The sequence below is a fragment of the Astyanax mexicanus genome, chromosome 2 (genome assembly GCF_023375975.1).
Source record: "Astyanax mexicanus isolate ESR-SI-001 chromosome 2, AstMex3_surface, whole genome shotgun sequence".
Taxonomy (NCBI): domain Eukaryota; kingdom Metazoa; phylum Chordata; class Actinopteri; order Characiformes; family Acestrorhamphidae; genus Astyanax; species Astyanax mexicanus.
This window is the reverse complement of record NC_064409.1, coordinates 55,387,444-55,414,294: the sequence shown is the minus strand read 5'-3', so window position 1 is coordinate 55,414,294 and position 26,851 is coordinate 55,387,444. Positions and strand designations below refer to the sequence as shown.

Sequence of the window (26,851 nt, the reverse complement as noted above, 5' to 3'; positions counted from 1 at the left end):
TATTAAAAACATAATATTAGGACAACTGCTAGTAGTTTATATTGTTGGTTATCCATAACAATGTGTCTTACACATAGCCTACATCTGCTATAAGATTTCTGGAAGGTTCAACAAAGCTGTGAAAAGGAAAAATATCCAGTACTTTTCCTGCTTTATTTATTTGGGGAGGGGTTCACTGCATTCTCATCATGTATTCCTCCTATTGCGTTTATGAACAGCAGCGCCGTCGACCGTTCATAAGAGGGCAGTGCAAGGTAAACTACAAACAGAAAGAACTACATTTCCCAGGCACCTGACGTTCAGCTGATTACGTCAGTCCGCAGAAACGAAAACAGAAGGATAGTGGGGTCGCCTGTGTGTGAGTGGGTTGCTGGTTGTTCTTTAGTGAGGCTGATATCTGTGTAGTTTTAAGGTTTAACTGATTTAAAGGCTGGGTTTTACTGTTATACAGCGCTATTAGGAAAACCGCGGTAAAGAGCATCTAGTCCAGGTTCAGAGTCAGCCATCTCTGCGGGAAGTGCCTGCTCACCCTGGAGGAGCAGTACTGCAGCAGTACTGGAGAGTTCTGTTCATTCATTAGGCTGCTGAAGTCCAGCATGGCTATTCCTGAGTGGCGCCTGTCCCTGAAGCTGATGGACCACCCCTCCCTCCCGAAGTCCGTCCTCCAGTTTCCAGAGACGGAGCCTGGAGATGTTCCACCTGGAGAGTATCGAGTGGCGACTCTCAAACAGCTCGTCTCAGCACAGCTACCAGACGCCATACCTGACCCAGAACTTATAGGTACGCACATATAAAAAATAAGAGACTACTTAAAAATTATGAGTTTTTATTTTTAATATTTTACCAAATTGAAAACCTCTACAATATAATCAAGAGGAAGATGGATGCTCACAAGCCATCAAACCAAGCTGAACTGCTTGAATTTTTGCACCTGGAGTGACATAAAGTTATCCAAAAGCAGTGTGTAAAACTGGTGGAGGAGAACATGGCAAGATGCATGAAAACTGTGATTAAAACCAGGGTTATTCCACCAAATATTGATTTCTTAGCTCTTAAATCTTTATGAATATACTTGTTTTCTTTGCATTATTTGAGGTCTGAAATCTCTGTGTCTTTTTTGTTATTTCAGTCATTTCTCATTTTCTGCAAGAAAATGCTCTAAAAGACAATATTTTCATTTGACATTTGATAGAACTGTTGTCCATAGTTTATAGAATAAAACAACAATGTTCATTTTACTCAAACATATACCTTTAAACAGCAAAATCAGTGAAACTGTTTCAGAAACTGATTTCTGGTCTCTTATTTTTTTCAGAGCTGTATATACATATATATGTATATATTTTATAGGTACACACATATAGGTGCTATATCACTGCAAATGCTCAGTGTCTATAAAGCATAACTATAACAGTATGTGTGCTGTTGGCTAGCTGACCCCTAACACACTTTGTTATTACAATATTACAGAGCTGGTGTACTGTGGCAGAAAGCTGAGGGATGAACTCACCCTAGACTCCTACGGGATCCAGTCAGGATCTACTGTACACATCCTGAGGAAGTCATGGCCAGAACCTGAGATCCATCCTGGTAAGCTCCTGCTGACCCAGCGTTGCATTCATAAAAAAAAATGCCATGATAGCAGTACATATACACTACCTGGCCAAAAAAAAATCGCCACATGGATTTAACTAAGGAAAATTTGCTGCAGTTGGTCAGGTCTAGGTTCAGCAACAGTATGTGCTGAAAGAATGAGGTCAGCTGACTACCTGAATATACTGAATATAGACCAGGTTATTCCATCAATGGATTTTTAATGCAATATCTTGTTGAAAAATGAATCCACCACTGGATTAAAATAAATCCAGTGAATCTACCTCGTGAAGGTACTGAGAAAATAGAACAGATCTGTCCTCAAGGCCAAATGTGGCAACTTAGAAAAATCTAGTGTAAAACATATTCTGGTTTTTGTTTACAAAATAATTCCACATGTGATCCTGTATAATTTTAATGTCTTCACTATTAAATTTAAAGTGTAAAATCTTAAAAGAAAGAAAACATATTGAATGAGAAGAAAAAGTCCAAACTTTTGACTGAAACTGTATATACTGTATATATAATGCTGTCTGTTTTTTCAGAGCCTGTTGACAGAGTAACAGCAGCAAGAGAATTTCGTGTCCTTCAGGCAGCTCTTCACACAAGCACAGCCTACAGAGATTCGGTAAGGTCAATAACAGGTTTCAGCAGGTCTTGGTAGTACACAGGCATCCAGTGTGTTGAAGGATATGGTGCCCAGTCCTTCTACTGAAGGTTTTAGATCCAACACAGCTGATTCTCCGATGCTCTTGAGAGCCTTTATTAACTGGTTCATAAGTTTATATAAATGTTCAGTTTTTTGTACTATATTAAACTAAAATATTAAGTCATTGACACAGAAAACAAATTTCTCAGTTTTTAAATATTTTTTAAATTTTGATATCATTTTATTTTTTATATTTTCTCCTCCCAAATTTAGCTAGAGTGATTGTCCCACCTATTCAGCTGCTAATCAGCTGTGTATTCCCGGTCACTAGTGATGCCACAACACAAGGCAGCTGAAGACTAGCACATGCCTCCTCCGATACATGTGAAGTCAGCCACCGCCTCATTTTGAACTGCTGCAGATGCAGCATTGCTTCTGATACATCAGCTCACAGATGCCTTGTTCTGATCGACATCACCCTAGGTGTGATAAGGGGCCAATTGTGCTCTTTTAGAGCGTCGGGCATCTGATGGCAAGCTGCATGACTGGGATTCAAACTTTTCGAAATCATTTTAATTTGACTGTTGTTATCTATATTGTGTCAAAATGCCATGATAATTTGACCAATAGACATTCTACAAAATGGGTTTTACATTGATTTACATTGAAAGTTCCGAAGGATTTTTTCCTTCTCCATCTCGAGATACAGGTTTTGGTGTGACAGTGACGATATATAAATCACACATAGAGTACTGTGATATAGGGTGACATGATATATCATCTGTGTCAGTGACAGGCTCCTGCTGCCTGTGCAAGAAGCAAGAGGGGGAGCGCGAGGGGGCCCTGCTTTGTTTAATATCGCAATATATATAGTCAAAAAAATAAGTAAAATTATTCCAATGTCGTGCAGCCCTACTGTGATATATATATCAAAACCCCCAAGGCTATTTTACCCACTTCTAGGTAACGTACACTTCTATTACATTTTAGCTACATTAGCCTTTTAGCTCCAGTGCAAACATAATGAGTATTCAAATTTGGCTGATTGACCACTAATCATGTCATGTCATTGGATAGCAATATGCAAACTGTTCATAAAGTATTACCTCCAGGGACAGCTTTGTTATGCTCACACCTGTATAAGTTTGGAGGTAATATTAAGTGGGTCTGGCTCAACACTGGCCAGTGTGCTCGCTGCAAGATGTTGTAATATATCAGGGTTCAAGTGATGCCTGATAGTGGGTGGATGCCTGAGACATGGGGGATTAATAACATATAAAAGTTTGAGAAAAGAAATAGAAAGAATATAATGAGACAATATTTTAGACAGGACAAATATTTTAGACATATTTAAGAGGACAAACTTAATTATATTTTTGTGAATTATTTATTTTCCGTATGCAATACATTTTTATGTTCTTTGTTCTTCTTTTTCATACCAGGTTTTTAAAATGTTGAACAACAAGGAGTCTCTGGATCAGATAATTGTGGCCACACCTGGTTTGAGTACTGATCCAATGGCTCTGGGTAGGCAGTTTTTTATTTTTATTTACACATTTTAAAGGCTATTTTAGTGGTGTATAGAGAATGTTGTGCAGTGTGTGAGATATAAATTCTTTCTAAAATTGATATACTTGTGGTTATGACTTGCTAATGGTGAGTAGGTAATACTTGTGGTTCCTCCTAAAAATGATTGTACTATACTGCTGTACCATTTTGAAAACCTGGTGCTTAACGTATATGCATGCAATGCTGTGTTTTAGGTGTCCTTCAAGACAAGGAACTCTTTGTGCAATTCACAGATCCCAACATGCTTGACACGTGAGTATTAGAAACACATGCCTACAGCTCTTGTCAGGGTTTCTGTGCTCACAGTGTGTAAAGGAGGAATCAATCACTCTGCATCATTCTGATAAATTACAGAGCAGCTTTAAAAGTGCTTGCAGTAATTAGTTTTATTTGTCTTACTTTGTTTCCACTAGGTTGATTAACTCTCACCCAGCACTGGTTAATGCCATTATTCTGGTGCTGCATTCAGTAGCTGGCAGTGTGCCCAACCAGCAGAGTGCCAGCTCCTCCAGAAATGTGTCCTCCAGCTCCTACAGTGACATGCCAGGTAAAACTAATGCGTTTTAATTGCAGTCCAGTGAATATCAGCTATATATTACAAGCTTATGAATGCACGCATTTATTTTAAACATACTTATTTGTACTGCAGGAGGATTTCTCTTCGAAGGCATGTCTGACGATGAGGAGGAATTCCAATCGGTTAGCCATTACAGTTTATACTCTTAAAAAAAAAAAAACATAATGCAACTGTGCTGTTCCAACTTTAACTGTTCTGATATGTAATAGGGGAACCGGAGTGGACCATCCTCCAGTTCTACAGGCTCTTCGGGGTTGAGGCCTGCTACATTAGGCTACAGTGGGGCAGTTGGACCTAGACCAATCACCCAGAGTGAACTTGCAACAGCCCTAGCTCTAGCCAGCACTCCTGAAAGCAGTGCTGTTACACCCACCATAGGAAACCAGGTACCCAGTCACTTACATATCATTGCTGTCATGCATTTTAATTGCTCCATTCATTGTGAAATAATTACACCATATAAATAACTACTGCCAGGTTTAAAACTGTAAAAATGGAGATACTGTTTCACTATTTTGCACTCTGCTGGAGTGCAGCGTTATACAGGAGTTTCAGTTTAGTTCTCCAGCACCGATACTAAAGACTGAATAAGCATTAGCTGCTTACCCGTGCTAAGCCCTACTTAGCTCTTTCACCAATCAGAGGCAAGTATATCGGACTGCAGCCTGCCGCTAACCCCGGCTACCACTGCTGGAGCAGCATTAGCATTGCCCACTAACCACACTAAGCTCTCGTTAGCTCTTTTTCCATTCAGAGGCGAGTATATCGGACTGTAGCCTGCTGCTTTCCCCGGCTAGCACTGCTGGAGCAGCATTAGTATTATGCCAAGCTATGTGAGACAAACCACTTGCTAATATCACCCTGGCTTACTGGAACACTCATGGTTCCTCAGTGTAAAGTTTTCTTCATTGTTTATAATTACACTGTTTATTACGTCACTGTTTTATTAATAACAGTGATCACTCAAGGCTGTACATTACTGTGGTGGGGGTTTAACTAATGTCACCCTGTGCCTCACTTCACATTTTAATGTAGACAAAATCACTGTAATAATTGGGCTTTTTTGATGCACTGGTGCAGTATGATAGTGCTGCGCTTTATTGCTTTGTGAGATAACAAAAGCCTGCATACAGCTATCCTCCAGAGGAGTATGTTTTTATCTGCTGAGCTCTGGAAAATTGGTTTGTATGGTAAGCCTTTAGAATCTTTAACTATAAAGCACAGTGTGAAACTGGATGTTTCCCTTTACAGTGTCCAAGTAGAACCTTGATACAAACAAAAGACAGGGTAAACCACTTTGGACCCAGCATATTGAAATGAAAAAAAAAAAAAAAAAAATAAGGTCATTCCGATACCTGTAGTAGAAGCAAAGGTTGTTTTAGTCAACCTACCCAAATTACATTATATGTATAAAATGCAGAAATGGGAGGACAGAGTGGCAAAGTATGTGGATCCATGCCTGAAGTGTTTTTGTATTGCAAGCTTTATAGAAAGTAATGTGTTTACACAGATGAAATCTTTTGATTTCTGCTGCAGTAAATGTAGAAAATGTGCTATTATTTTCTAAATGGTTCAGTATTCTAAAATGAAAGTGAATAGCTTTAACTTTAGAGATGATTCCTATAGAGAGCATGACTATGAGGTCTATAAAGAGCAATAGAATTATAACTACAGAAAAGTGTTAATGGCCAAGTGCTTCTTGAGGTAACTGTGCATTCAGACCTCGGGAGCACAGAGCATTGTTTTACATATGAATATATTCAGAGTGATTTGTTGTTAAATATACGGGTATAGAAGTTGCATGTTTTAACTTTTATCTTTATGTTCTTGTTAGGGAGCTTCTTCAGGGGTTTCCCCTATCCCAGCCGGAACCCCTATAACAAATGACCTGTTCAACCAGGCCCTGCAGCAAGCCTTACAGGTGTCGAGCATATCGTCCCTTCAGGTGAGTGTTTTGTCGTTATGTGTTGAAACTGTAATTATTGTAAAAAAAAATTATACCTAAAAATTTCCATGTTTATGTATGTGTGTTTTCAGAGTCAGTGGCAATCCCAGCTCCAGCAGTTGCGGGACATGGGGATTCAGGACGAGGAGCTGATCCTGCGAGCCCTGCAGGCCACTGGGGGAGATATTCAAGCTGCATTGGAGCTCATTTTTGCAGGAGGAGCCCCATGAGTCTCTGTACTTCACACCTACTAGAAAAACATAGGCACTGTTGTAATCAGGCATTTTCACAGAAATAACTTGATGCTGAGGATCTGAAGGAGTTACTGAATATTACAGTGTACATCATTTTTATATGTTGACTTCTTTAAACTTTAAATCACAAGCTATTTGCACTTTTGCCTGAAATGTTAACGGAGAGGTTTTTATTTATTTTAATGTAAACATTTGTCTTCTTAATTCTGGCAGATGAGCCACTGATGTCTGTTGTGATGGTTCCTTACTGTGGATTTTCCAGCAATACCATCTTCAGAGTACATTTGATTTAATTTGATGTTTTAATGCTAAAGTAACTATGGATATGTTTTGTGGCAAGAGACATGATTACAGATATTAAATGATGAATGATGGTCTGTATATTACACACCTAAATATATGTTTTCTTTTTGAACCAAAATGTTTGTTTTAATTTGTTTTCATGGTGACATATTTCTGTTCCAAACTGTTATCGTGTGATATAATCAAGCTTAACATTAATAACTACTACATAAGTACAGTGGAGAGACAGGGAAACAGCTCAGGGCTGGATCAGTTTATACCAATCATTGGTTTAGACATGAATAAATGTATTATTTATGTCTGTTTAAAACACAGAACATTCAGTTGTTTTTAACAACTGGTAGCGTCGCCCCCTGCTGGTAAAGTACCGGGGCTGCCATGTTGGGCGTAAATCCTTTTTAAACAGTATGTTTGACTATGGTTTGACTCGCCAGTTTTGCAGAACTCGTTTACTCCTAAATAAATCCCACTAAACAAAGAGACGTTGAAACGACGTCTTTTCTAGGTCATTTTTGCACGTCCAATTTTGGTCTCCTGAAGGTGCAGACTGTGACGCCAGACGACGTCTTTTTTCTGACGTCTTCTGCACGTCCAGTATTGACGTTCCCCAGACCTCCGGATAAGGGCTAATTCTAGTTTAAATTAAGTCGTTGTGGACGTCTTTTCTACGTGAAATTTACATGTATACGTTTTTATAGACCAACTACTTTGAGGCTCCCTGCATAACTGTAGTGCCATTTCAGACGGTGGCAACTGTTCCATTGTTCCAGCTTCAGCAGTTAACTGGAAACGCATACAAAGCTAAGCCAAACAATTACTGGAACAGGTTCACAACCTTCTGGAACTAGTTATGCACGTTAGTATACACAATATGCTTTACAAATAAATTGAATTTCAACCCTCTCACTTTTTCCAAAACATGTCAACCTGCAAAGAACCAGTAAAAGCAAGGGATAAATTAATTACCCCCATCTTACCACTGTTGATTTTAAATTGACCCTTTCTGTTTGGGGAAACATTAATATAATAATAAACATAATGAGTAAATCTCATTTGGGGTTAATGCCTTTATTTTACATCAACATAACATACACCTTAGATTCACACCATAACAATTTCACTAAACATTTACCTTCCCTTAAAACTATTACAGCTTTACATTACACCTTCCCTTAACAATATTATACCTTCCCTCAACACTATTACACCTTTACATTACACCAGGGGTCTCAAAGTACCGGCCCACGCGGTTTCATACGGCCCCTCACGGGTTAACAAAATAAACATACATCTGGCCCGCAATTCAATTTAATTATTTATGCTTTATTATGTTCGTTTTCATATTTTATCTTAACTTGTATTTTGGTGTGTGTGTGTGTGGTTTTTGTTTTTTTTTGCTTACGCTGCGTTGCCTGCTTTAGTAGTCTTCAGTAGCCTTCAACAGTCTAACCTTGCAGCCGTGGTGTGTCCACTAAACTCCGTAGTTATAAACATCCTGAGGTTAGCAGCGCGCTAACTGACCTGTTTATAATGTAATCCGAGCAGTGCCTCCGTGACGCTGCTCTAAACTGCTGCTGTTAGCTGCTTGGGCTGAAAGATGAACTGTAGAGAGCTGTATTATCCGGTTAGTGGGGTTATTTTATTTCATACACAGAAGAACTTAAAAAATTTCAAAACGCTCCAGACTGGCTCAGCTGAGTCCTGTAGCCCGTGGCTGGGCTGTAGCTCTGACTAAGCAAAGACTGCGGGCTTGTGGTGCTGCAGCTGCAGCTCCGACTAGTGGTTGGATGAGGAACTGCTAAATCTGAGGAAATGCTAAATCTGTCACAGCTCACAATTTTTGATTTTATATTTATTAAGCCTTATTTCAGTATCAAACGTTTTGATCAAAGTTAATATAACTTGTACTTGATGTAATTTCTATTCACTTGAATAGTTTGGTTCTTGATTGATGGAGTTTTTGGATTTCATAACATGACAAATTAAAAGGATTTATGTTAATAGAGCAACAAGCAAACATTTTTCCATGCAACTGTAATATTTGATTGAATAAATAGTATATTGAGAGTTATTTAACATTAAGGAGTAATTACATTCATTTTATATTACATCTGGTTACATTTTCTTATATTTATAAGTTACATCTGGCCCTCAGAGGACAGCCAATATGTCAATGTGGCCCTCGGCAAAAATGAGTTTGAGACCCCTGCATTACACCTTCCCTTAACAATATTATACCTTCCCTTAACACTATTACACCTTTAACATTACCCCTTCCCTCAACACTATTACACCTTCCCTCAACACTATCACACCTTTCCACTACACCTTCCCTTAACACCATTACAACTTTACATTACACCTTTCCATTACACCTTCCCTTAACATCATTATACTTTCATTAAGATTCTAGGTCCTGAGAGACAGCGGTGTGTCCTCCATGTCTTTGTGGTGCATGTTTGAGATGCTCCGAAGTATGAAGTCCTCGGTGGCTGTCCCGTCACATTTCATGACTCCATCTGCACAAGTAGAAAAAGACAAATTAGAAATCTCAGAAAATGTTAAAGATGGCCATTTATTTTTGTCCCACAACAAACTATTTTAAATTGCCTTATTTATGTAATATTCACATAAACTTACTTCTTCACACTATGGCTTAGCTAACGCTAAGCTAACGGCGGGAATACACATTTAACACCTGACGAGAATTATCGTGCTGTTTTAATTCTCACACATCATATTAAGCTATTTTAATTATTTTTTTCCCACAACAAACTATTTTAAATTGCCTTATTTATGTAATATTCACATAAACTTACTTCTTCATGCTATGGCTTAGCTAACGCTAAGCTAACGCTAAGCTAACGCTAAGCTAAAGGCGGGTATACACATTTAACACCTGACCAGAATTATCGTGCTGTTTTAATTCTCACACATCATATTAAGCTATTTTAATAAATGTTTTCCCACAACAAACTATTTTAAATTGCCTTATTTATGTAATATTCACATAAACTTACTTCTTCAGGCTATTCAAAATGCACTTGATATTGCCCCCAGTCGCCTAGGTTAATTGTGGGTGCCACAAACTTATATAACTTAACGCTAGCTTAGCGAATTTAGCCAAAGACGGTTCTTTGATTTAGCTTAGATTGGCTTATCAGCCTAGCTCTGGTTAGTGCATTGACTTAATGACCGGACAATGCTTCTACGTTAAAGCTTCGGTTACAGTAAATATTATTGGCAATACGGTCGTTCTCAAAAGTAATTCCAATTCCATTTTAACTATGGCCACTGTTTAGCTATCGTTAGCTAGCTAGCTAGTTAGCTAACTGCCTGGGAAGAGAGGCAACGCCAGCAGGTTCAGATGATTTAAGACCACAGAGCTAAAACAACTAACACTACAAATACATTAACTTATACATATCGTCTTACCTTATAGCCTAGTGGCAGCTGAGTCCGGTCCTGAGCGGAGCGGAGCTGAGCTGAGCGAGCTGAACTGAACTGAGCTGAGCTGAGCTGAGCTGAGCTGAGCTGAGCTACTGCAGCAGCCAAAAAATGTTGAGCGTGTTTTGCCTCGGCATATCAGAGTGGAGTTGACTGGTTGAAATCAACTTAACAATTTTCCACATAAATTGCATTTCCAAATAAAAATAAAAACATACGTAAATAAATACCTACATTCATTAATTAATTAAATAGATAAAAAATATAATACTCAAATAAATAATTAGAAATAAATGATGCTTAATCATAAATAATCTATATTCATAGTGATTAACAATATTGATAACAACAATTTTGACATACATTTAAAAATAAATATATTCTTAAATAATGTTAATTTCCTGCACCTGTATTAGACGTCCCCATGACGTCCAAAAAAGTGACCTAGTCCGACGTTCAAATGTTTAACTGCATATTGACGTCCAAGTGGGGTCATAGTTAGACGTCCAAATAGCGGACCTAGTTTGCACGTCGTGTAGACGTACAGAATTGGTCTTGGACCGACCGACGCAATATAGACATGATCTTCACGTCCATAAGACGTCTAATGTTTAGTGGGATGAAACAATAAAAAAGGAAAGGTTGCGTCCGAAGTACAATAATGAAAAAAATATATTATGTCAGGAAGTAATAGTTAATAGTCATTAGTTTAATATAGAATTAAATATGTTAATATAGTAGTTAATATTAATAGTTATATTTAATTAACTTTATTCTTAGATGGTGCCTATATGCCCTTTTTTATATGTAAGGCAAACATGTACATTATTAAATGTGTAGCATAATATTTGCTTAAAATGATTTTTTATACTTTATTTTTAATACTTTATTACTAGCTAGCTGTTAGGTCACCTGAATGGATTCAGAAAGACAGAAATAAATTAAATTTAACCTGGTTGCATCCACCATTTTTTCAATGTCCTTAATAGTGTAAGTACTTTAATGTAATATAAAATTATTATATAGTTTATGTATTTATAATATATAGTAATAGTTTAAAACCATTAGTAGGTCACTACAGTTTATATGGGATTTTATTTCAAATGTGTTGGGCAAACAATTCTTTAGTATGTACATCATTAATTAGCTAATTAAATGTGTAGTATAATATTTTGTTTTTAAAATATATTAACTGTTCATTAAAATGAAATATGTTAATGTATTAAAAGTTTTCTAAAATGGGTGCTATAGGCAAAAAATACATTACTTTATATTAAAAAGTGTAGTATATTTGTTATATATATATATATATATATATATATATATATATATATATATATATATATATATATATATATATATATATATATATGATACATAATTTATTACTATTATGTTTATTTAATACTTTTAATTTTTTTAACACATTTTTTACTAGCCGGCTGCCAGGTCACCTGAACGGATTGAGAAAGACCAATCTGGCAACCAGTGTAAAGAGGGAAAACACTGAATTGCTGAAATAACTCCGCCACCTACTTTAAACCTCTCTGAAACATTAACTAATACACTGGGGATTAAAGTCGGTCTTATGGTTCCGCCACTGGTTTACGGCGTGTCTACACACGGTACAGCAGCGCTGTGTGTGTGTGTGCGCGCGCGCGTGTGTGTGTTTGAGAGTGTGAGAGAGAGTGTGAGTATGATGAGCGGTTTATTTATTAACCTCAGCTCTGAGATAAAGTGAAGTTTTAGAGGAGCAGAGCTGAACTCAGTTCAGAGAGACTCTTTCAGCTCCTGGCGGTGAGTGACCTCCTCCCCCACCTCACTCCACAGACTCACTATTACCTAATACACACACACTCACACTCACTCACTACATTACCTGTGTAACATTAGTATCACAGTCTGTTAAATACAGCTTTAATCAGGTCTGATTTAACAGCTGAATAATTAAAGTAAAGTTAGACTAGACTAATGAAAGACTGATTAATGTTAAATCAGTTCAGCTTACCTTTTACACTCTTTTATCCTGCATGGTAAAGTCACTGTGCAGACTGATCACCAATTCTGATCACTATTAGTCAACGTTAAACTTTAGTACTGTCTAAGCTGAAGTATTTATTATCTGTGTTTGTTCACTGGCATAGTACGAAGCCGCTAAGGTGACATCAGGAAACAAGACAAAAAGCGTGGCCTCCAGATCATTAAGTCATGGGGTGACTTACAAGGCATGGGAACGGGATAATTAAATCATGGGAATGAACTATATGGCCAGGACTTAATTATCTCATTCCCAGGCTTAAATAAGTCATCCCCACAACTTATTATCTAATTTCCATGCCCCAATAACTTAATTGTTTCTTTCTCACATCTTAAGTTATCTATGCGACTTAATTATCTCATTCCTATGCCTCTTTAATTCACCCCATGACTTAATTATCTCGTTCCCACGTCTTAATAACTTAATAATCTCTATGACTTAATTATATTGTTTCCATGCCTTAGTAATTAATCTCCTCGACTTAATTATCTCGACCCCACTCTTTAATAAGTCACCCCACAACTTAATTATCTTGTTCCCATTCCTTCAAAAAATTCCTTCATAAATCTCATTCCCACATCTAAATAAGTTGTCCCAATGACTGAATTATCTCGTTTCCTTGCCTTAATAATTTATTCCTGTGACGTAATTATCTGGTTTTTATGTCTTAATAATTATCTTGTTTCCATGCCTTAACAAGTTGTCCCCACAACTTAATTATCTTGTTCCCACTCCTTCATAAGTCGCCTCATGAGTAAATAATCTCATTTCAACGCCTTAATTAGATGTCTCTTAAATATCTCGTTTCTATGCCTTACTAAATCATCCCTGCAACTTAAGTTAACTTAAGTTATTTTTTTACATCTTGTAAAAAAAAATAAAAAATCTTAGGGGCGCCGTAGTGTCAAGTGTAGAACTGCAGACTGAAGTGATGGAGAAAGAGAGAGTAAATCCACAGGCACAGCTCTGCTCAGCAGGAACAACAGAGAGCAGGCATGCCCAGTGTTCCATCCAGCAAAGATACTGTTTCTTTCAACATTTTTACAGTGTTATTTACATTTATTTGCTTTGGAAAGGATTGTTCTGCACTGCAGAATGCCCCTGTCTGTTCCTTCTCACCAACAACACTTTTCCTTTATCTTCTTATCTACTGGACAACAGGTAGTGAGTTACACAGTACGAGTTAATTTATAGATACATATCTTTTGCAGAAGTACATGTCAATGAGTGAGATACGTATTTCTTTGCATAAACAATTGTGTGAATAATTTAACTTTATACAAGCTAGTTACATCTATCACTATCTCTCTCTCTCTCTCTCTCTCTTTCTTACACACTTAATTTCAAAACTTTACTGGCATGACCCTTTTACTAGATAATGTATTGGCAAAACACAATCAGAACAATACAACTGAACTTAATATTGAAGAAGCAATCAAATCTGTAGTGAGACATCATGTATCATAATGTATGACATTAAAATGCAGTAAAATTGCACAAATGTTGCCAAAGCACAATTAAAATAACATATTAACAGCAAATATGGAAATATTGTGACAGAAAAAACATGAAATTATTTGTAAAGGTATGAAACTAAAATGACGTAAGGGTTTTTACAATCAGGGCAGTAAATATTCTTTTGTGTGTGTGTGTAAATATGTGTGTGTACTCTGTGTTTGGGTGGGTCTCTTTCTCTCTCTCTCTCTCTCTCTCTCTCTCTCTCTTTCTTTCTGCAGTCAGAAAGAAGTTGGTTTGTTCTGTGCTTCACTCCAGCAGTAGAATGGCCGGGATCAGACACTGTCCTTTACTCTCTGTGCGTCCTCTCCGCTGTCTGGTGGATGAGAAGTTCGAGGTAGTTGTGCAGTTTTTGCTGCCCAGTCAGCCGGTGACTCTGCATGCACTGCTGCAGTCGGAGGACGGGGACTTCTGGGAGGCGTTTGGTCATTACAAGAGTGATGCATCCGGATCTGTCAAAGGTAGGCTAGCTCTAGCTTCTCCTCACAGTGTCTTATTTCTGTCTGTTCTACAGAGGCAGGAGGAACAGCCTGAGAGTCCTGAGTTACTTGTAAAACTGCAGCAGAACTTTGTAGAACACCCTGCATGTGCAGCAAGAAACTGAAGGAAATGAATTTATTTTAATGCACTCTTTATCTAAAATACAGTTATAATAAAGCTTAGAAGTCAGAGGTGGATCACCCAATTTTTATGTTTTTGTATGTTGTTTGATTCTTTGCTTACTACAAGATTTTTGTGACAGTAGTAAAAAAATGCTTCATACATATAAGTTAAAATAAATCAATTAAATGAGATCTAATGAGCCATAGATCAGATTGGACAGATTTATATTTTTTTATCATGTTTAAATCATAATAATTGTGTTTCTTTTCAAGTAAATTACACATACTACTATTCTACACATCTGCAGTTGCAGTTTTCTTTTTCTGTTTCATTTCGTTTTGTTTTGCATCTTCAAAGCTGTTCAATAGGTTACACATATATTATTTATCATATTGATTTAGATTAAGAGTGCATCAAAAAGATAAGAATATCTATAATAATAATAGTATTCAGTTCTTGTGCTGGTAGATCCTGGGCACACTGAGATCTGCCACAGTTTTATCAGTTTCTCAATAATACACTTTTTTTGCCTGATTCTTCTTGTGGTTCTACTCAAATTGTTTCTGGAAATGTAGTTTTTACTCTATCTATTTCAGTTATTGTTATAAGCAACAGTACTTAAATCTGCTGTGTATGAGTTTATGAAACCGTAAGTAAGATCCTGTTTACACCTGGTCACATCAGGATTATATCTGGATAAGGTTAGTAATCTAATCACATTATGTTGCCTGGTGTAAATTGGGTCTAAGTGAAAGGACTTAAATATTTGATATGTTTTTGTGAATTCTTTTCCCCCTCAATATATACTGGAGAAGCAATAAAAGTAACATAATTTCCCCTAAGGAGCCTTCACATTTGAGAAACTGAATAAATGTTAACTAGTTAACTTTCCTCTGCTGGTTAAAGTGTTGTTGACTCTGTGTTCACTGTGAGAGCTCTAATGTAGAGTACCCTTCTTTCTCAGTGTCTGAAGATGTCAGTCTTGGTGGATCGTATGATGGACTTGAGCCCATGGGCCTGCTGTGGAGTATGAGACCAATTCCTGGAAGCAGAAAAGGCCTCAGGTTAACTTCAGCAATTCCTAGAGATTATGTACTGCTTAAGTAATGACTCACTCAAACCTTTCTTCTGTTACAATTTGTTATGTTTTTGTTTTTAAAACAGATTTAGAAACAAGGACGTCTTCAAGCCCATTGAGGTGCACATATCTGTGTATGAAGGCCATCTAACCAAGTGGTTCAAAGAAAAACAAGCTCTAGCCTCTGTTGTAGCTGAGCGATGGTACAGCAGTCCTGGAGTGCAGAGGATTGATGTCAGGGAGAAAGGGTTAAAGGGGACCCTTTTCATACCTCCAGGTAAAATAGAAAAGGGATTAGATGGATGTTAAAGTGTAGTTCTATATACAGTTATATATACTATATTCTATATACGATGATAATAAACCATCAAACCAAGCTGAACTGCTTGAATTCTTGCACCAGGAGTGGCATAAGGTTATCCAAAAGTAGTGTGTAAGACTGGTGGAGGAGAACATGCCAAGATGTATTAAAACTGTGATTAAAAACCAGGGTTATTCCACCAGATATTGATTTTTGAACTCTTAGAACTTTATGAATATGAACTTGTTTTATTTGCATTATTTAAGGTCTGAAAGCTCTGCATCTTTTTTATCGATATTTCAGCCATGTCTCATTTTCTGCAAATAAATGCTCTAAATGACAATATTTTTATTTGGAATTTGGAAGAAATGTTGTTGGTAGTTTATACAATAAAACAACAATGTTCATTTTTACTCAAACATATACCTATAAATAGCAAAATCAGAGACACTGATTCAGAAACTGAAGTGGTCTCTTAGTTTTTTCCAGAGCTGTAGGACTATTCTTAGACAGTTCAAAGAGAGATAGCGGTTTATATCCATCTTAAACCCAGATTGATATTGGATATGATTACTAGATCACAGAAAAAAGAAATGTGAGTGACTTTAAGAGTGTTCTCATCTGTAGGTCCTGGCCCGTTCCCTGCTGTGCTGGACCTCTGGGGTGGAGGAGGTGGGCTGGTGGAATATCGCTCTGCTCTGCTGGCCTCTCATGGCTACATCACATTAACTCTGGAGTACATTGGACTTAAGGATGCTAGTGGAACACCACAAAATGTGGACAATGACTACTTTGAGGTATTGGTCTGTTAAAGGTTGGCATTTGTGCTGAAATGTAGTGACAGAGACACTAAAGAATGACACTAAGCAGAGAAAAATACAATAAAAAAGCACATGTTAATACGGCACTGAAATTAATGTTTTGCGTATCTTTTTCAGGCTGCCTTTAGTTTGTTGAAGCAACATCCGCAGGTGTGTCCTGACAGAATAGCCATGATGGGCTTGTCGTTTGGTGTGTCTGTGACTCTTGGCATGGCAGCGTACTCCTCAGAGATCAATGTAAGGGCAGCTTATTGTGATCTACCTTTGTCTTTATTGTACTTCTGTTGCTACTTTGGTAACCTTTGAGCATATTAACAAAGCCAATCCCTTATGGTTGGAATATTTAGTATGTGTGTTTGAGTGTCTTTTATAGTTGGTTTACAGGTCAATCTGCTATAGACCTAAATATGTTCTTATTAGTGTCCTTCTTGTTATTATTAAAGGTGAAATGTTTTGTGTATTGTTTTTTTTTCAGCAAATAGCATGTAATTTGATTATCTGTAACAGTTTTGCTATAGATTTTTCTATAACTTGCTTGCTCTCCCTTTCAGCCCAAATGTGTAGTGTGTGTTAGTGGAAGCCACATTATGCCTGTAAATGGATCATTGGCTGATGTCTTTAAAGAGATCAAAAAGTGAGTAGCAGATAATGGACTTTCCTTGTAGAATTAATTGTTTTACTAATTGCGCTACAAGTATCAGTAAAGACCTTTTACCTTTTACCATAAAACAATCATTAAGATGACCCCCGGACTTTGACAGTCACATTTTTAATTTTTATTTTTTTTTTAATTTTCACATTTTCAAGTTTCAAGGCACTGGATTGGCACTAAGCTGTGTCTTGTATGAGCAGCAGTGTAAAAGTACATCAAACTTTTGATGCAAATCATTCAATTTTGTGGAAATTTTATGTTCAAAGCAATATTTAAATTTCCAAAGGTCTTCTGGCAGCTTTAGCTGGCATTTATTTCCCTACACTCTTAGAAATTAATATATTTGGTTTTATGGTGAAGAGAAAATTCCACTCATCCCACGTGAATCAGTCCATTTCTGACAGAGTACAGCTGATTAAGTTATTTTCACAGTTTTCAGCTGTTAGTCAAATGAAATCAAAAACAAAATGTTAGATAACATTAGATAGCGTGTTGACATAAGAATGTTAACACAGTGTAGAGGATAGCTGAAGTTTCTTGAATAAAAAAAACACACACTGCTTTGAAATGATCCAAATTAAATATTTTAAATATTAAGTTGCTCGAAGTAAAATGATTGAAAGCATAAAAATGGTACAATATAATAATAATCAGTTGTATGCCAAATTGATTTAATTAAATTACTTTAGTTGATTCTTTTTTTAAAGGAATGTCCAGAACACTCGCTATGATGAAGAGCGGAGAATCATTTGGCGAGATCTGCTGCTGCCGATACCAGACGACCCTTCAAAGAAAGTTGAAGTGAGAATACGTGAAATGATTATCAGTTGTTGATCATTTTATAAGATGTCTAATGTTGTGCATTTCTTGGTGCATATGATTATTCTGCAGTCACAGTTTGTGAAACTCAAGTTTGTTTTGACCAGATGGGTCTTATCCAATGCCCTATTTTACTGATTGTTGGTGAGGATGATCAAAATTGGGCAGCAGCAGAATCTGCAGAAGATGTGAGTACTGTAGTTTCAAATACTTCATTTCAAAGAGTTTACAGATGCATCTGATGTTGTACTCCAGGTTGAAAGAGCAACATCATTTTTCACAGTTTTTTTTAAATAAAGGATTACATTTAAATCATTACTTTTGTCTGATATAGTTCTAAAGCTGCACTGTTCTTTGCTCAGCTGGAGTCTTGGGCTTTGTGAGTCATTATTTCTTCTTGCACTACTAGATGAAGAAGATGATGGAGCAAGCTGGGAATAGTCACCTGTTGACTGTGCTTTCATACCCCCACACTGGTCATCTCATTGAGCCTCCCTACTGCCCTCATGTCCGATCCAGCAACTTCAAATTGATAGAGGCAAAGACTACAGGTAAAACTTTAATTTGAGGATGTGTTGAGGTTTAAGGATTTGAGGATACTGAGATTTAAGGATCTGAGGATACTAGATTAGACACTTTGCCACAGTGGCCCCAGACAGAGATTAAGTCTCGTGTTTGATTAAGCAGTATTCTAGAATAGAGAATATTCCATTGAGGGAAAAAATATAGTCTATGACTAGGCCTAATACCTTTCTGAGAAACTGCCCTTTTGTGTGTCGGCTATATAAAACACTAAATGTCCAAACGTTTGTGGGCACGTTAGTGAATTTAACTATTCACTAATGTGCCAAAATTAATGAGATGGCAATTTTCTCTTTACTTTTGTACAAATTTATTTATATAGAACTTTTTACAACTGATGTACTAGCAAAACATTGAACACAAAACTGACAACATTGACAACGAAAAACTCATCAGAGCTGATAATGAGTGGCAGATTGATGGGACATTATATTTCTAAAGTTGTGTGGTTATTTAGCATTTCCCAATTCACACTGTCATGTTTGTACCAGGAATTTGTCATATACCAATGTATTTTTTTATTAAACTGAATAGGTATTTGAAAGACAAGCAGCAAATAGCATTTTTACATTATAATTTCCCCCCAAAAAAACACTATCATCCCCACCACCCATCTCTAATTCCCAACTTATGCCTTATGGTTAAAAAAACACACAGAAGGGGAGGACATGTACAGATTCAGTTAACATTTCTGCACACTAAGATGTGCAATGAAAATAATGTTGGAACTTCACTTAGTTTAAGGTGATGGTTTGCATATATTCAAAATGAGACACTGGCTTCCAAATTTAGTTGATCCTCTAAGCAAATGCTTGATCTTTTCTAATTTAACAGTAAATCTAACAGTAAAATGTCTCTAAGCCAGTGTATACATTTGGTTGCGTCGGCAAAATTCTTTTGCATGCTAGAAGAGTAGCAAAGGCTTTTGATTGTAATTTTAAAAGAAAATGTATTTTCTCATTGTTTTTTTGTTGCAGTGGTGGTGGTGTGGGGAGGACAAATGGTACCACACAGTAAAGCTCAGGAAGATTCCTGGCAAAAAACCCTGGCCTTTCTGGAGCAGCATCTCTACACCCATGACACTGTAGCATCCAAATCCAACTAGTGAAGAGAAAACATGCCATATATTGCACTGTAAAAAAGTAGCTTACAAATTAAGGATCTCCATCATTTTTTTCTTTTAGACAGCTTCAGGACAAAACCGCCTTTAGGTCGTACTGCTACTAATCACCTATGATTTCTTTTTTTATTATAATTTTATTTCTAATTTTTCCCATTTTCTCCCCAATTTACACAGCCAATTACCCAACCCACTCAGTATGACTCCTTCTATCACTAGTAATGCACCAACACACCCGGAGGGTGAAGACTAACACATGCTTCCTCCGATACATGTGGAGCCAGCCACCACTTCTTTTTCGAGCTGCTGCTGATGCAGCATTGCCGAGCAGCCAGCTTTAGCTTTAGAAAAAATATATTGCATTTTCTTAACCTACACATTTGAAGACATTACATTACCAATCAAAATGTATCCTTTACAGACAATCAAACAGTAGCTTAACCTCTGCCATCACATCACATCACATCAGAATATAGATTCAGCACACTGGCATGGCAGCACTTTAGCTACAGAGGTAAAGGAAGGCCTTGTTTTAACTCTTAATAATGACTATACATATCTTTCTACACAAAAGTTTCTAAATGATTGATCATTACAGTGGACAGTGTATAATTCAGGCTGGTTCTTTTTGTACTGCTTGTTCTCTGTAATTATTGTATTACAAACAAATGGCACACCAGGTAGAATAGGCTGAACAAGATCTAAAGTACTTGGATTACTTTACAGAATTAACAGAGGAACAGCTTGTAAAGATGTGAAAAAAAAATTTTTAATAGGAATTTTGAATTTAATGATTATTATTTTGTAATTACATGTTGGTCTTCAGTTGACTTATGTTAAATATAGTTTTATTTTTCTTGTTAATGATTAACATTTTACATAAAGTTGGAGATCATACAGAGTTCATACAGAGTACTGACACAGTTCATGGTTCATGTTTATGACCCACAATGCAAAGGTCAGTGACACAAGATTGTAGCTCTGGGTGTAATGACCTCAAATCAGTATCACAATTACGGTTCATAAAATAAATATTTAATGAATGACACACACAGCTTTTTTTTTTGGAGGAAGCTGCTGGAGTTGATCAGTTGGCTCAAATTCTTCTGTAGGTTGCTTTCATGAACACACACAGTGGGAAAATCTTTAACAGAATTTAAAAACAAAAGAGTAATCGATATGGGCAAGAATAAAGAATACAGGGGTCCTGAAAGTCTCCCAGCCCTACAAAAGCGGCATTAATATGAAGCGGCAAAAGCTTCTTGAATGCTAATAGCATGTGTGTAAAATCTTCAGCCTGCTAAACATGCAATTCTACATGTCTCTAACATGCTCACCATCTGAAAAGCCTCCATATTTTGTTAATAAAATTGTGTCCTGCGACTTTTTACTCGCCCTGTAACCTGCACACCTTTTATAAAAATCTAAATTGTGGAGTCTCCTTTTTCCTTTTTCTCCATTTGTGATGATAGGTGCTGTACTTTGACATTAACTGTAGCCAGAGCTCGTTGTAGGTCCTGTTATGACATCTTTCCAAGCTGGTAATAACAGAGTGACTGATGGAGGACATCACTGTGTGCTGAGTGTTTGCAGTCGTGGCTGTTGGGAGTCACTTTTTGCAGTCAGTTCTCCCTGACTGTATATATATATATATATATAGTCATATGAAAAAGTTTGGGCACCCCTATTAATCTAAATCTAGTTCTAAATATTTGGGTGTTTGCAACAGCCATTTCAATTTGATATATCCAATAACTGATGGACACAGTAATATTTCAGGATTGAAATGAGGTTTATTGTACTAACAGAAAATGTGCAATATGCATTAAACCAAAATTTGACCGGTGTAAATATATGGGCACCCTTATCATTTTATTGATTTGAATACTCCTTACTACTTTTTACTGACTTAATCCTGAAATATTACTGTGTCCATCAGATATATCAAGATGAAATGGCTGTTGCAAACACCCAAATATTTAGAACTAAAAATGATTAAGATTAATAGGGGTGCCCAAACTTTTTCATATGACTGTATATATATATATATATATATATATATATATATATATATATAAAACCAAAAGGTTCTGTTATCCGTATGTGTGCAAGGTCCAAGTCCAGGTCTGGACGTACCTTCCTGAAATAAATTTTGTCTGATAACAACAAGAATGCCAAGCAGTGAACTACAGTGTTTACTACCTTATTTAGCTATTAACTGTAATGCAGAAACTGCTGTGAACCTTTGGCAGATGTAGCATATCCTGTAGTGCTCCATAGGGTTTTACTGTAGGGCCAATAAAACTGATGTTAATAATGATAAAACTGTAGGTCTGAGAGTGAAGTGAACCTGAAGTGTAGCCTATTTACCGGTTCTAATTGGTAAAACACTAAACACAAACAAATGTAATGTTTAAAAAAAATACAGGAGAAACAGTTAAAGCTTTCAGTCCTTAATATTTTCATGCAAGCAGAATTCTGAGGTCATCTAGTGTACCACCTTGGAATACCTTGCTACACATGCGAAGGGACAACCTTATATAGTCAGTCAGGTACAAGTGATAAGACTTGTCCTTGCTTGCGTCACACATGCACAGTCGAGCGTGAAACGTGAATCATGTGCATGTCTCACAGTGTCAGCCCTATCGTTCCTGTCAATAACTTCCTTCTGGGTGCAACATTTTTATGATGAGGAGTGTATTTTTTACAAAGTAGTACAAAGTAGAAAATCAACATGAATTGTATTGTATTTACATGCCATCTGTGAATACAAACCTTTTAAAATATGAACTGTTTTGAACTCAAAAGACAGTGTAGACTTCTCTCATTGTTTTTTATATCAATACGAGAAAAAACAGGATACAAAAGCAGGTCTGTTTAAACAAAATCTTTTACATTATGCACTTTAAACAGTAATCGTAAAAAGAGGTACTCTATTGTTACAAAATAAAAAAACACGCTTTTTGTGGACATACACTGAAGCTGAACCCATCAGACGTCTGTAAATAATAGGCCTGTACCTGAGAGCACACTGCAACTCAGCAGTTAAACCTTATGGAATGTTTGGGGTTTGGTTTCCCCAGGCACTTCATCATTTGCATACTGTTCATCAGGCACCACATTTTCTCACAGTACATTTGTTTTCATAAAGCACTGTGCAAGATTTTCGCAAAGCATCCTTTAGACCGTGAGCTTTGACTCTCTTCTCTAATCAAATATAATTTTCAGCTCAGTTCATTTCACACTGATAAAGAAGTATATCTGTGCACGCTTGGGGTCACGGTCACATTTGCTGGTGCTCTGGTAGTTTTCATCTCTTGAAATCTAGCAAATCATTAATTTACTGCTTTCAGCCAGCAACATAAATTTCAATTGCTTTTGAGAATGAAAAACAGATTCTATGCGTGAAGAGAAGAAGCCCATTTTCACACTTTAACAAGCAGGACTGTGCTTCATGTACCAGCAAGTTGAACATCCACAAAGTTGCATTTTAGAGTAAACTTTGTTGAATTTCTACAAGTGTCAATGGCAAAGTCTGGCTTTCTGCAGTTTGAACATGACTTTGGCTTGCTTAATATACAATAACAGGTTTCAGTTGTTTTATATGAAGCATAATATCTCCATATTCCCTGATTAACAGGCCTGATGTGTGATGGTGATAATGAATGGGAATTGACAAGAACCACACTGTAAGAAAAATAAATAATGCAACAAATTCAGTTTTGTTCTCATCGTCAACTTCAGTGTCTGCAGGGTAATCATTTACATAAATGCTAATTGTTGGCAAAATTAAGATGTAACTGTTGAACGCTCTCTGCCAAGATGTATCTCTTTCCCCAGATGCATTTCAAGCTACCTTAGTTTAAATCACATTTAACAGAGACAATTTTATTTTTACTCATCAAAATATATTTTTGTTAGTTCAGCTTTTGGGATCTTCACCTTCTCTTTGTACAAAAACCATGAAAAAGTTTCATACCTATGCGGATAACAACTAATTACACTTTTTCTATAACGTTCAATATCATGAATCTTGAGTGCTTGTTTGTGCATTTGTTACAAGTAGAATTTATTTTTAAGACACTTGTTTGGGAGTACTCTACCATTTACCCCTATTTCAGACAGAGGTCCAGCTCTTTCAATTGTTTTTTATAGCTCTAAATGGCAAAGCCCATTTTAGATGGTCCAACTGTTTAGAAATGCTGTTTTCTGAGCTATGGCTCATTTAAATTTTTACTCTGACCACAGAACAGTTTTCTATTTGGCCTCAGTTCATTTTAAATAAGCTTTGGCCTCAAGGGGACTGCAGTGTTTCTGCAGTATGTTTAGATATGGCTTCATCTCTGCATATACTTAAACAGTAACAGTTTAAGTGCAGTGTTTAAGCCCATGCAGTGATTTCCTGTACAGAATCATGGCTTTGGTTTTTAATGCAGTGCCACCTGAGGACCTCAAGATCACAGTATCACACAGGGATTTTTCCAGAGTCTTTTAATATCTGTAGATGGTAAAATAGCCAAAGTCTTTCCAATAATTTGAGAATCTGAGAATTATGAGGGTGTCATGCCTAGCTTCCTCATTTGTGTTAATGGTATCTATGAATTAGTGCCACAGAACAAGGCCCATGACCACATGACCCTTTGTGCTTCAGGTTTATTTCCACCTAGGCTGTATTTGGTAACAGTTACTTTATCTTTATCTTAAGTAGAAAAAAAAATCTTCACGGCCAATTCCACCAATCACATTCAGTAAAGGAAGCCCAAAGGAAGAGATGCAATTCACATATAGTCCAGCGATTTGTCTCACACTGATGCAGAATGCAATTAACACCACACACACAATAAAGTTAGGACAGAAACTACAGTTCACTTCTATTTCTCCAAACACCACACAAACCCCTTCCAGCTCCCAAAGTTACCATTAGAAATCCAATTCAAAATTCAATTACTTTTGAGTCAGCTAGATGCACTACACAACCCAAAACTCCCAAAGCCAACTGCACTAAAACAGCAGCTTTAGAGGCAGTGCAGTCACAAAAGAACACACAGTAAAAAAGAAAAATAATCATAAAAAAAACACAAGCTAAAGAAACCGGCCACTAGAAGTGTAGGTGCTAGTAGTAAATAAATTAACATTAACCCAAGTCTGACACCTTTCAGAAGAATGTTCCCAAACAGAACTGATATGTGGGGAAAAGTCCAATCAATAGGAAATACCCACAATCAATGCAAAGTATCTCCCATAAAAGGAGAACAATCACATGTAGTCACAATGACTTAAAGGTCTCATTCGATCATTTTTAAATTCATTTTAAAATGTCTAGTTGTGGTCTCTACACTGTAAACCCAGAAGTTGTTTGAACTCAAATAAATTAAGTCTGTTTTATATAAAATTGGAGATTTCTAAACATTACTCAACTATTTTGAGTTAGATGAACATTTGTGGGCACATATACATTCAAACTGAGATCTTTGAGTTGAACCAACTTATAATAACTGAGTTTAGTCTGTTGCCATTGGCAGCCTCTTATCCATTGGCTTTTGTCACATCTATTTGCATACTGGGTGTGTCCCCCAGTTTCTGACACTCACCATTAGTGTGTAGTGATTTCTCCCAGGCTAGGTTAGGTAAACTTGTAGATCACCTATTATGATTAAATGCTTGCTCTTTGTGTTGTAGGCTGTAAGAACAAGCATCATTTACTGAGCTGCAGTAACTCTGTGTTCTCACTGTGCTCTCAGTATTTTTAATTCTTTGCTGTTTTCTTTCATGAGTATTTAAAAAAATAGTTTAATAAAACTAGAAATAAGACTAAATACAAGTTTAGGAAAATATTAATTTTAAATATATTTGTATATGTATTTGTTAAGTTCACTGTACTTAAAAATTATATTACATGAACTTAAAATTTATTAGGTAATCTGTTACAACTAAAGTTTTGAGTTTAGTCAACTTATCAGGTTTTACAGTGTAGTATGAAATGAATGAATGCCATGTGAGCCGTTTTTTGTGTTTCTTAGGTGTGACTTGGCTTTTGGCTCTTGATCATGAATATTTATACATGCAAATATATTGCCTCTGATTGGCTAACAGCACTGCAGCAGAGAACGCCTACCTGCCTCCTCGTACAGTCAATTTTACAGCTCTAAAACTCAAACAACAATTTTTTTTTCAGAGATACAGCCTTAGTTATAAAGATACAGCACTGTATCTAGATCTAATAAGCGAATATAGCTATAGAGTGCTAGGTAAAGTTAATCCTGAAATTTCACTTAACAACAGACTCGAGCGGCCCTGTGGCCGAGAAACCGTTATCAATGCCCCAAGCTGAGAACCCAGACTGCCCGCCCCGGTGGCGCTTTCTCTCCCCGGGACTGAGAAACGTTATCGACGCCTCAAGCCGAGCCCAGACTGCCCGTCCCGGCGGCTCTCCCTCCCTCTTACCTCAGACTTGGTGATTTGGTGCTTGGGCAGTTTCACCATGTAGAAGCCCCAGAGTCCGCTTTGTATCATACAATCCAACGTGAACGGCGCCCACTTTGACCGGTGTTTTGTCGAGTTGTGCTACCTTGTCAAACCGTGCTTCCCTAGTGTATATTTAGGGTCTCGGTAAAATGCAGAATCAACCTGAGATCTGGTTAGAACCTACAGTTACTTATACAAGATAGCTAACGCTAACTAGCTCTGTAAACAGAAGCTGTAGGCCTAAACCGAGGTGGGCGAGGCCATAAAGTCAGGGGCATTTTTGGAAGTTCTGGGGCCACAAGCAATGTTTTTTCCGGGGACCCTGATCAAATGGATTCTTTTGTATAGCAATATGCAATTTCATTTCTTTCTGCTGCGAAAAAATTGGTGAGCTTTGTAAAGCTTTTTGTGCTGGACTTCCTTTCCTTAATTTTCTTTCTTTTTTGGGCACCGCTGTGATAAGACCGTTTACCTCGCCTAGTTTAACTTGCGTGAACGGTGTCTCTTCAGTGTCAAACAA

At 36.9% G+C, this 26,851-nt stretch overlaps 2 protein-coding genes across 4 annotated transcripts; both read left to right on the top strand.

Annotated features, from left to right (window-relative positions):
• The first annotated feature begins 299 nt into the window (after positions 1-299).
• Positions 300-6,956, top strand: ubl7a (ubiquitin-like 7a (bone marrow stromal cell-derived)). The gene is made up of 10 exons (XM_007246540.4): positions 300-780; positions 1,471-1,590; positions 2,139-2,221; positions 3,685-3,769; positions 4,006-4,063; positions 4,225-4,358; positions 4,461-4,510; positions 4,598-4,774; positions 6,223-6,333; positions 6,426-6,956. The coding sequence occupies exons 1-10, from the start codon at positions 597-599 to the stop codon at positions 6,561-6,563; spliced, it is 1,140 nt and encodes a 379-aa protein (XP_007246602.2). The 5' UTR covers positions 300-596; the 3' UTR covers positions 6,564-6,956.
• Positions 6,957-11,898: 4,942 nt separating this feature from the next.
• On the top strand, positions 11,899-20,914 carry acot19 (acyl-CoA thioesterase 19). 3 transcript variants are annotated; one of them, XM_007246542.4, is made up of 11 exons: positions 11,899-12,134; positions 14,149-14,351; positions 15,458-15,557; positions 15,658-15,848; positions 16,500-16,669; positions 16,811-16,930; positions 17,245-17,327; positions 18,053-18,146; positions 18,272-18,352; positions 18,574-18,715; positions 19,724-20,914. In XM_007246542.4, exons 2-11 carry the CDS (start codon positions 14,156-14,158, stop codon positions 19,849-19,851), a joined length of 1,305 nt encoding a protein of 434 aa, XP_007246604.3. In that variant the 5' UTR covers positions 11,899-12,134; positions 14,149-14,155; the 3' UTR covers positions 19,852-20,914. The 3 variants fall into 3 exon arrangements, with proteins under 3 accessions (XP_007246604.3, XP_007246603.3, XP_049330560.1); XM_007246541.4 differs by having other exon boundaries at positions 11,900-12,134; positions 14,112-14,351; XM_049474603.1 differs by lacking the exon at positions 11,899-12,134 and having other exon boundaries at positions 13,608-14,351.
• The last annotated feature ends 5,937 nt before the right edge of the window (positions 20,915-26,851 follow it).